General features: G+C 35.6%; 1 protein-coding gene across 1 annotated transcript; it reads left to right on the forward strand.

Annotated features, from left to right (window-relative positions):
* The first annotated feature begins 7,640 nt into the window (after positions 1-7,640).
* LOC117369809 (regulator of G-protein signaling 8-like) lies at positions 7,641-11,393 on the forward strand. The gene is made up of 5 exons (XM_033965153.2): positions 7,641-7,739; positions 8,379-8,453; positions 8,825-8,886; positions 9,627-9,793; positions 10,049-11,393. The coding sequence occupies exons 1-5, from the start codon at positions 7,651-7,653 to the stop codon at positions 10,295-10,297; spliced, it is 642 nt and encodes a 213-aa protein (XP_033821044.1). The 5' UTR covers positions 7,641-7,650; the 3' UTR covers positions 10,298-11,393.
* The last annotated feature ends 297 nt before the right edge of the window (positions 11,394-11,690 follow it).

Here is an 11,690-nt window from a genome sequence, read left to right on the forward strand (position 1 = left end):
CGAGTGTCTAAAAAGGTGCCTCATAAATTAAAATTATTATTATTATTATTATTATTATTATTATTATTATTATTATTATTATTATTATTTTTGTATATTTTTTATTTTATTGTTTTATTTTATTTTTTGACAAACCAGGTGAACATTACAATTTTCACAATACATTCGATTGCCTTCCACAAATGTATTAAATGATTTATTGCATTGTAACTCCTCCATTTGTAACCAACTGCTTTAGCCACAGGAAGCCCGTATTCTCAGATGTACTCTTGTGTGTATTTCTGTTTATTCTGAATCAGGTATGTGTCAAGTATGTGACTGTAACTCTGAGCAACAGTACTGACGCATGTGTGCACTGCCTGCAGCTAAACTTCAGGTTTGACAGTGCAATTCACCTGGAGGGAGGTGACTGTGGATGTGACAGGAGATCATGTATTCAAAAGTCTAATCAACTCTGTGGAGATATGGGAACTTGTGTAGAGGTTTTAAAGACTATCTGACCCACAGAACAAACATACTGTAATCCTGGGTCCACAAGTCCTACTCTATGGACAGATACTTTTGTTTGAAATACAAGTATGTGTTTATTTAAAAAGTTAAACCACATTAACTTGTAGAAAGTAAAAAAAAAAAAAAAAATCAAGCTATACTGGCTAAATAATTTGACTTAATTCAAACCTACTTGTAATATTTTGCTTTTACAATATAACTAACAGTTGGCATCAAGTAATTTGTGGACTTAACAGATCAAAACTAGGGCTAGACTAGGGCTAAACTGGGCTTAAACCAAGGGGAAGCATGTAGATGCTGAAGAGGGTTGGACCGAGTATGGAGCCCTGTGGTACGCCACAGGCGACAGTGTGAGGTTGGGGTTTAGCATCCTCCTGGAGTACACACGCTTTCAGTGTGATAGGAGTGGAACCAGTAAAGGGTAGCATCAGAGAGGCCATTGGTGTTGGAAATGAAGGAGAAGGATGTGGAGGAGAGCTCTTAAGATCAAAGGTTAAAAATGGATAAAACATACTTTATAATATGATGTACATGGCTATATTAGCTTACATTGCATGTGTTAAAATCAGGAAGTTAACATTTCCCATCCTCCAATTTTGACATTAGTAAAACCAAAAGGTCAACAGTCAGAAAACAAAGACAATTTTGTAGACAATTGCTTGCAAACCATGATTTTAACTGAATTCCAATGTGAGACACCAAGTCACCTGAAATGTATGATGCAAAATCTATTTTTAATGATTTATTTAATTTATTTATTTTTTCTAATGTAAACAAAAAAAAAAAAAAAAAAAAAAAAAAAAAATGTATCGTCAAGTCATTCTGCACTGTAAAAATGATAAATCACATGCCAGAAATAATATTATAATAATGATCAGATCTGGTCTTTTTTTAGCTGCTGTGGAAAGAAGGAGGATGCAGTTCCTTTTTTTCAACATAGTTTAGTCAGAATGTGTTCATTCACCCTGGTCTCTCACAACAGGAAGTGAGTGAATGGATCGTAAACTCAAACTAAAGACCATATCAGTTTTTTTCTAACCACAACATATGTAAGGGAGGATGGGTGGGCATCTGACACACTAGTATGTAGGAGGACGGATGGGAATCTTACACAGATATAGAAGGATTGAATGGGAGGGCATCCGACATAGAGATGTAAGAGGATGGGGGGATACATCTGACACAGGGATATAGGAGAATGGGATGGGAGAACATTTCAAACAAGGATTTTTATTTATTATTATTATTATTATTTTAATCTAAAATAGGTTTTGAGTTATTTTGAGTCCATCTTTTGTTCCATTTCATACGTGTCCACTCACTGTTTTGATTACTTCAGTGCACAATGAACAATGTAAATAATCATGGAAATAAAGAAGAAATATAAATGTAAAAGTGTGTCCAAACTTTTGACTGGTAGTGTAGGTGGATGTGAGGGCATCTGACATACAGGGATATAGGTGGATGTGAGGTCAGTGCATTTAGTCAACAATAGCTTGTGGTTGCTATAGTATTGATTACACTTATAGGCACTGTACCAGGTTTTTCCCATGTATTTCAGCAAAGGTTGTCTTACCCCAGTACAGATGTAATGTATAAGCAGCTCTTGAGGTCAAAATAAGTCCACTGTGTAATACATATAATTATAAAATGTTTTATTGTCCAAGAATCAGATGCACATTACCATGCTAGTTGTTATTAGCTTTACCATCACAGCAAAACTCCACACTGAAAGTTGTGAAAAGTGCTCTTTAGCTCATCGAGGGAGAATAATCAGGACGCTCAGAATGCATAAGGTAACTTTGGACCACTGCAAATGGTGTGAAATGAACTAGTTCTGTTTTTTTTTAAAATATATATTTAAAGACATTAAAAATCTGCTACAGCGCTGTTAAAGCCCCATCACTTTTTTTTTTTTTGCCAAAAATCTCCACAAACCTGACTATCTCCAACTTGTCTCTAGGAAAAAGCTGTTCCTTTGGCTATAACCTTCCACAGTAAAATGTTCCCAAGTATGGTTTTAACTTTTAACTTTTAATTTAGGTGGTGTCGTTTGTAAGGCGTGGACAAATATGCATGAATATTTGGGTCATAATGAAAAGCCACAAGAATTGAATTGATTTTGTCTATGTTTTTGCATTTAAATAAAGGATTTCTGTGAGCAGTTTTCAGACTCTACACTTACTCCTACGTGAGTAATATGTTGTACAGTATAAAAGTACTCTTATTTGAGTAAAAGTTGTGGTTCCTCTTGTTGTGGTCTATAAGTGACAAAAGCTTTATGTTGACAGTATGAAATGATTGTGTTTCTTGCATCGCTCCTTTAGATAAGAAGATCACAGGATAAATTCTTGCTGTAAGTGAGTGACACATTTCCTTTAAGTGAGTGACATTCTTCATTTAAACAGAATCAACATGTCATTTTTTGAGTGTTAACATTATAATCAGATCGGATCTTTTTTTAGCTGCTATGTGAAGAATGCAGAAACTGTTACATATGTGGAAGTTCAGTCACAGGATAATAATAAGAATAATAATAATCTTGCCTCAGTACAGATTTATTGTATAACCTGCTCTTGTCAAAATAAGTCAGCTGTGTACTGAATTTAATTATAAAGTCTTTTATTGTCTGAGAATCAGGATGTTAGTTTCTGTTTACCGTGATGACAAAACTCTGCTCTGGCCTCTGAAATTTATTAATGTACAAACTTATCAAGGATTTAGGATGCTCAGAACACATAAATATTATGCTGCCTCTGGGCCAGGTCGTCTCTGCAACTGAGAAGGTGTTTTCAGTTGACTTTACCATCAAATATTGAATGAATAAAAAATAAATAAGGTAAGAGAGGAGTAACTTTGGACGACTGCAAAGTGTTTAAAATGAACTAGTTCTGTTTTTCACATTTTTTTAGACCACATGGGTCAAACTCAAGGCTCGCGGGCCAAATGTTGCCCTCCACATGATTTTATGGGGCCCTCCACAGTGTAAATTAAAAGGTATGATGGTCTTAAAATGTCATTTTATGCAGTTACAGAGCCATATTTTGCAAAGGCTTATGCAATATTTGTAACTTGAATAAGTAATAAATACAGAAACGGTTAATTAACAAGTTAAAAAAAAGTAGTTACTTTTATTTCACATTTGGCCCTTTGATGGCAGCCATTTTGCTGATGTGGCCCTTGGTGGAAATGTGTTTGACACCTCTGTTTTAGACAGCAAAAATAAAACTCTACACTAGAGCTGGGCAATTATTAGGTTATACTTAATTAGCACAACTGCCAAATGATAAATAATATGGGTTAAGATTATAGCCACAATTTTATGCCAGTGGACTGTCATACCATTTTCACTTCTTTATTTATTTATTAGAACAATGTACAGTTACATTAAAGCAGATCTATTATGTCAAATTGACTTTTACTCTTTCGAAGTTGAATTTGGAAAAATTTGTGCATGTGCATAAACTAAAGATAAAGATTATTGCCATTAAACTCCCGTTTTCACCACTGGCACATGCCCACTGCGCTGTACTTCTTTCCTTCTCCAATTTTATTTTCCTAATCGGTGATACAGCTGCACAGCTCTTTGTTGTGATGACGTTTATGGTGTCGTCAGCTCTATTTGGACACCACAGTTTTCTAAAGGTAATGTCCGCAGACTTGTTTCTTTTGTGAAGTTATTTTAGATAAATATTGTGAAAAATGTCCTAATGTCTTTAACATGGCTGTTAAGTAGAACCAACAATCATTCCTCTCATTCACACGTGACATGTCAAGGAAATGTCAATAAGTGGAGTCAGATTCCAATGATAGTTCATCACCATGGTTGCTATATTTGAACAAGTCCAACACCTTCCTTCTTCACATATGGGCTTCCCACTGAAGCAATCTCATCCGTGTTTAATGCATATATTCTGTGTATTTTTTTGTATTTGTTTGTGATTTACATTTATTTTTTATTTATAATAATAAAACGAGAGTGTGGGTCACCAGATAACCTCCCCGAGTTCACATGGGAGTGACTGACAGGTGGATTAGCCAATCAGGGACATGTGTTTGTCCAAATATGGCTGTGTACAAGGAAACACATTTTTAAAAGGATAAATATCACAGGAGACTGAAAAATATCTTGCATATTACCAAAGAGCAATGTGAAAGAGTGCAGGAGGAACTGTATGTAAAAAAATCAACTACAGTCACAACTGAACCTGGGTTGCCAGTGACTCTGCACATAGAGAACACATAGTACAAGTTTTTCTCATTCTCAGTATATGGACAGGCCAGCCTCATGCCTCAATGTTGAAACCAGCAAACCAAATGAAAGTCTCACATGAGGCTTAGTCTGCTTTCTGATTGGATAATTATGTTGAGAGTCAAAACACCAAGAACGAGAACACTAAGAACAAATCAGCATTACAGTTGTTGAGTAACCAGTAGGCTCTGTATCTGATTTCAACACATTTACACGTTAGGTCATGTTTATGGAATTTAAAATCTAAATGTTACATATGGTTCCTTTACGATAAACGTTATAGGTTAACTATCGGTTAAAATCATACATTTCTTAGCATCCATGCCTCCTTTTGAATTTAACAGGAAAGACTTGCTCATAAAGCTGATTGATGAGAGTCTTTAAGTAACTCTCCATCTCTGTCCTCCCTGTTTCTCTTTAAGTTCTTCTGGTTAGACTCTGAAAATACACACATATTTACAGGTATTCAAACCCATGCCTCCCAACTAGAAGTTCCCTGGTTCAGTTCCGATCTGACCTTGTGGAGTTTGCATGTTCTCCCTGTGTCTGGAGTTTCCTCTGGATTTTCCCATCCAAAGACGGTTAATCCTTCATCTAAGTACTCATGGTCAGGATTGCTGCCAAGTCCTGATTTGGAATAATGTTTTCGGTAAAATAGCCCTGGTTTACTTTTGTGTTAGACCTGCTTTAGACTTTTTGTTCAGTCTTGGTTTAATCCTTGTTTAGACGGGTTGCCACAGTTGAGTTATAGTTGAGGTTAGGTCCAAGAATAGACCCGGTTCACTGAAATCCTGACTAAACTGGGACTAAATCTGAACTATATCAGGAGTAAACTCGGATGACACAAAAATTGTCTTTAAACCAGAACTAAACAAGACTAAACAATGAGTGTGTTTGGCTCTTAAAAGGCACTTGCACATAGTTGTTTATATTTTCAGGGAAACTTCTACAGGCAAATCCACGACTGTACCATGGTGATCTCCTGTTATCGCTAACAAATCTGGCTGGACGACTGTTCTAGGCAAGTGCATTGATGACACTGTGTTTTAGTGAAATGGGGAGTTTAACCAGTCATATGTGCTTTAAATGCAGTTAAGTATTGAGGTAATTGATTGAACATAACATTATCCACAACCACACCGATCCTGACTTAATCTCATGACGTTTTCATATCAAACTTGTACTGCTGTTGTGGTTCTCCTCTCCTCAAACGTTTGATCTGACTAACTTCAGGTAAAACAAACTCTCTTTGTCCCAGCCCCCGTGTCTCCTGTTTACACTCAACATGGGTTTTTTTTACATATCATTGACATTGTGTGTAGGATTCTTCTGTTGAACTCAGTTACTTCAAGTAGTTTTATAACATTTTGCATAAACTCCAACTTTTTTTTTCTTTTTTTCTTCTTGTGGTGCTAGTTCTTTGTTGCAGAATAATAGCTTTAGGTTAGTCAGTATTGCGTTGTCAGGTGAGTGGAGTCATGTGGTCACAGGGAGGTTATTTACATGACAGTCACTGGTATTTTAAATTGGGGTGCCACGTTCCTACGCTTCTGAAATAGAAAAAGTCTTGGTAAATGTGGACCTTTTGCATGATTGAGTCAAGTTTACGGAAATGCAAGCCCACTCACCATTAGGATGCATGTTTTTTTGGTGCAATAAACATAAGAAATGTTTGTCTTTTTTTTGGCTAAAAGTGATATACTATGGCTTTAAATAACTTGTGAAGTAAATATGCTGTTTAAACCTGTACTAAGGATAATGTTTCTGTTTCTGATCAAGAAAGCTTCAGGTAAATTCCAAAAAGAAATTTCACATCAGCTGACAGACTAAATTAGAAACAAAATGTTTAAATGCATTTGTTCAAACTACTACTAATACTATGACTACTACTATTACTACTACTAATACTGTTGTTACTGATAATGCTACTACTGCTGCTACTACTACCCTTCTAATATTACTACTACTCTTCTAATATTACTACTACTATTCGTCTAATATTACACTTACTGCTGCAATTACTGTCCTTCTAATATTACTACTACTACTCTTCTAAAATTACTACTATTTGTCTAATATTACAGTTACTGCTGCAATTACTGTCCTTGTAATATTACTACTACTACTCTTCTAATATTACTACTACTACTCTTCTAATATTACTATCGCCTCTGCTACTACTACCCTTCTAATATTACTGCTGCTGCTGCTGCTACTACTAATACTACTTCTACTACTACTATTGACAATGCCACTACTGTTGCTACTACTATAACTGCTACCAGCACTACTAGTACTACTGCTATTGCTACTACAACTACTACTGCAGTTGCTACTATTGCTGCCACTGTTGCCACTGCATCTGCTGCTACTACTACTTTTACTAACTGCATGTAACTGTATATTATTGTTGCTACTACTGCAACTATTTAGCTCTTAAAAGTCGCTTCCAAGAGTTGTTTTTTTTTTTTTTTTTTTTAATAGCAGATATGGTAACCACAAATCATGCCATATTAAATCTATTTTGCAACTTCCATGAGCTTAAATTTCGAAATGTTAATTAATGTTACAACCTGCGCTACACTTTGTTTTGTTCCTATTGTTAGCTCTTCCAGGAATAATGGAAAAATAGCTCACCTCAGCAGACAGTGTCACTACTATACAAATTAAGATGAGTCTTCAGTGGCCACTCCCCCTTGCGTCACGCCTGCCTGACTCTGCCCGCATTCTGCCCCGGGCCGTTTACAGAGTTGAACCAGGCCAAGTCACTGTTTGTGCATAGGGAGAGGCAGCCGGCCAATCAGCTCGCAGCTCTGATGCCTAAAGCCCGCCCCCCTCAGGCTTTATAAGGTGCAGGGCAGAGCAGAGAGACAGAGCATTTGAAAACCATGAGAGAGGTGGTAGTTAGTCTGGAGTCTAACAAAATGGCATTTACTGAAAACATTGCAGAGTTTAACACTGAGAAGAAAGGAATTAGGTAAGTGTGATAATTTATTCATTTTTAAGATTTTGATAATAGCTGATGGTTAAGTATTGTTTTGTCAGTTTAAAGCAGCTGTGTGCATTGGCATACAACAAATATGATCATTTTGGAGCATGCAAGTTTTTGAATGCTTAAAAGTACTTTTAAGGAATATTGGAAGAAAAGCTGGCCAATCTATGCAAAATGCAAATTACCAAATGTTTTTCCTTGTCCTTATATTGCAATCAGTTTCATAATTTCTAAACCAGTGCATATGGATTTTAAAATAAAAGCTCCAAACTGATCATTGACTATTTGAAATTATTAGATCACAATGACATTAACATGTGATTAATTTGAAGAAATTTAGTAGATACTTAAATGACAAAGTGCAGTATCTGCAGTATGCATGATATAATAGTGGTTAAATATTTTGAACACATTTTACAGTAGTTTAATTTTAAACATAACATTAGGAAATGAAAAGTGTATAGATTATATATTTTTTTAATACATAACATTACAATTACAAAAACTATTGTTTATTGTTAAATTATTTTTATGTGCTTTACATCATAAACAAACCACTTGACATTCTGTGATTAGTCTGTCAGTTTTCATGTATGGAATCTAATAAATGTACTGATTTTTCAGGAGGAGAAGTTGGAAAAACCGGATCACGTTACTATTGAAGAAAAACACACATTTGATTAGGAACAAACCCTGCAGGTAAATACATTTACCATTTATTTTATTTTTATTATTTATCAGTTTGTTTGTTTGAGTTATAAATATGTAACAATGTCCAATGTTAATATGTGACCAATTACCATACATCCATAAATAGCCTTTAGCCTGTGCTCATGTCTGCAGCCATCAAAAGCACTCAAATTTGTGTTTTGAATCATTTCAACTGGTTAAGTTAAATTAGTTTTTTAGAGTCTTTTTTTTTTTTTTTTTTTTTTTTAAACAATATTTCTGACTGTTTCTAAGTTTAATTACCTGGTTTTGGAGTAACATGTTCTAATATTTTAGTACCTTCTTTTCAAATAGTTTTTCTGGTCTAATTATAACGTCTCTTCTCTCTGTTGTGCCTTTAGGCCAAGCACTGACGACGTGTTGCACTGGGCCCAGTCACTTGACCACCTCCTCTCTCATAAATGTAAGAACCCTCAACCTCCTTTCACCTCATTCACCTCTATGTGACAAATCAGAGCAGTCAGTACATGTTATTATGTGCAGAAAAAAGGAGTACTGTTAAATAGTTTCAACAATAGGTTGTGTTCATTCTGTAGAATTTTGATAATGTCATAATTTCAGATGGTGAGCAAGGGCCTATATAACGCTATGGAGGATAACTGTTTTTGAAAGAAATATACAATATAAGAATAAAAAAAAACTAAATTTAGCAACTTACCAAAGCTTGATACAAACTGCTAAACATACCACAGCAGATGTAATTGTAGTGTTCACTGCTGGTGTTTGGAATACTGTGCATACATGTCATAGCTATTCAAGGCGGACTACAGACAATGTCAATTCTTAAATAATACATATCGTTTTAAGATAATAATTATGTCATGAACATTACACAATAGGTTGGGTTGGGTCCATGGCATCACAACAACCTAAACTTCCCATATTTGGAAACTGAGCTTGTCAGGTTAGAATTCTATGGTAGAAATTGACCTCAAAATGTGTCTTCTTTTTATGGTTTAATGGTCTGCCATTACTGGACCTATTTACAAGAAACAAAAACTGACTCAAAGTTTCACATTTGACACAAAGTGAGTTACAAGGAAGGTTTCTGGGCCCAAAGGAAAGAATGCTATTTCTATCCAAAACAGTGAATCTACATGCAAAATCAAACTAATGGTATAATCTTGTATTTGTCTTTTCTAGATGGTAAAGCAGCGTTCTTCATCTTCCTGAAATCTGAGTTCTGCGAGGAGAACATCGAGTTTTGGTCTAAGTGTGAGGAGTATCGGACCCTAAAGTCTAAGGAAGACCTGGAGGCACGAGCCAACATCATCTACGAGGAGTATGTGTGCTGTGAGGCACCCAAAGAGGTGAGAGGCAGATCCAATATGGCTGAACAACTTATGATGGTGACAGTAGTAGTAGTAGTAGAAGTACTGCTTCTGCGATTACAAACCATGTAACCATGCACAAGATGGTCAGTGTGGTAGTAACCAAGTGGTAGCAGCAGTATCTGTGACCAACATAAGTCCTACCCCTTTCTGATCTTTTTAAATTAGCAAATAGGTCTTAGATTTTGTCTGTATTTCTCAATTAATATGAATGTTGTTTCCTCCTTTCCTCAGATAAATCTGGATTACCAGACCAGAAATGCCATCACGGTCGGCCTGGATAACCCCAGTACCACACTCTTCCTCCAGGCTCAGAGTAAAGTCTATAGCCTCATGGAGAACAACTCCTACCCACGCTTTCTACAGTCGGACTTTTACAGAGACCTGTGCGCCAAAGCCACAGGGGAGAACAAGCACATCCAGACTGACTCCAAGTCCAAGACCTGGCCCAAGAAAAAGTCTGTGAAAGAGTCCAAGAACTAGTCCAAGACCTAGTCCAAAACCTAGTCCAAGGCCTGGTCAAAGAACTAGTTCAAGATCTAGTCCAAGACAAGGCCAAAAACTGCAAAAAAATAGTCCAAGATATACTCCAAAATCTAGTCAAAGAACTGGTCCACAATCTGTTCCAAGACTTTGTCCAAGATCTAGTCCAAGTTCCTAGCACCGAGGACATTTGTTTACCATTGGAGCAGACTTGATGACCAGTGGACTATGCACTTCAATAGTAAACTTGAAGCCATGTTGCACAGATCTTGCCTAAATGTTGAGTGAAGTTTCAATGCAGACGAGAGCCTTGTTAGGATTAGGTTTGGAACATGTCCACTGAATTTGACCCACCCTACACCCAGTGTGACCTGTCAGGGCTAAAACAAGCACCTAGTGTATATCTATCTCTCTTGTACACTGCAAAAATGGCATATCTAGTCTTGGTAACTAATGAGTTGAGTTTAGAATATTAAACTACAATTGAGTAGTTTTGACTAGTGTCAACGTAGAATGTTTTATTGATTTGAAAACATTTCTAAAAACAGATTTGTAAATTGTCTTACCCAAGTCTTACCCCATTGGCAAATAATTTAATATAGACAATCCTCACAAACTTGAACTAGTCAAAACTACTTGAATCAGGATAAATATTGTCAGCATAGATAAACAAAACTGCAAACCATCTAGTCACTATAATTATGAATCCAGATCAAATTTATAAATTCTTACCTCAGAATTCACAATTATCAAATACCCTTTTCGTTGCATAAGACTTCTGTACCATATTTTTAAATTAAATATTTATTATTACATTTTCTGTTGCAATATTTTGTACATAGTCTTTAGCTATTTAAAGAGACACTGTCCTTTTTGTGTTCTGTGAGCCCACCACCGACAGTGTGTGAATGTATTTCACTTCACGTTTTTATGACTGTATAATGGTTAAGTTAAAAGCTTGGTCGTTTTGTATGGACATATTTGTACTGTAAATATGCACACAAACAGACACTGTTTACTGAAAGCACTGTATGTGTATGTTAGTGACTGAGGCAGCTGGACTGCATGCTAATAAAATGAACTGAAGTGAACCAGTACTTTTGTGCCCTATACATTTTTTTTTTTAAGTTTTTGTTTGACCTTTTATTATTGTCAGACAGCAGAATGTTATGCTTATACTATCTTATGCTTTCAGTTCCATTTTTATTAAGAACACAGAATATCTGCTTCATAGTGAATAGTAAAAGTAATAATAATCATCATCATCATCATAAAACATACATTGCATGTTATAATGTATACAGACATGTATCTTAGATGGAGAAGGAGTAATTATCCTATATAGACCAAAGGTGGCACATTAATTTATGTTTATGAGCTTTTAACCATATTA

The sequence above is a fragment of the Periophthalmus magnuspinnatus genome, chromosome 4, assembly GCF_009829125.3.
Source record: "Periophthalmus magnuspinnatus isolate fPerMag1 chromosome 4, fPerMag1.2.pri, whole genome shotgun sequence".
NCBI classification, from domain to species: domain Eukaryota; kingdom Metazoa; phylum Chordata; class Actinopteri; order Gobiiformes; family Gobiidae; genus Periophthalmus; species Periophthalmus magnuspinnatus.

Excerpts from the sequence above, each read along its gene's own strand:
- LOC117369809 (XM_033965153.2), top strand. The coding sequence starts at position 7,651 with ATGAGAGAGGTGGTAGTTAGTCTGGAGTCTAACAAAATGGCATTTACT. Across the intron at positions 8,454-8,824 it reads ATTAGGAACAAACCCTGCAG|GCCAAGCACTGACGACGTGT; the intron begins GTAAATACATTT and ends TTGTGCCTTTAG. Across the intron at positions 8,887-9,626 it reads CCACCTCCTCTCTCATAAAT|ATGGTAAAGCAGCGTTCTTC; the intron begins GTAAGAACCCTC and ends TGTCTTTTCTAG.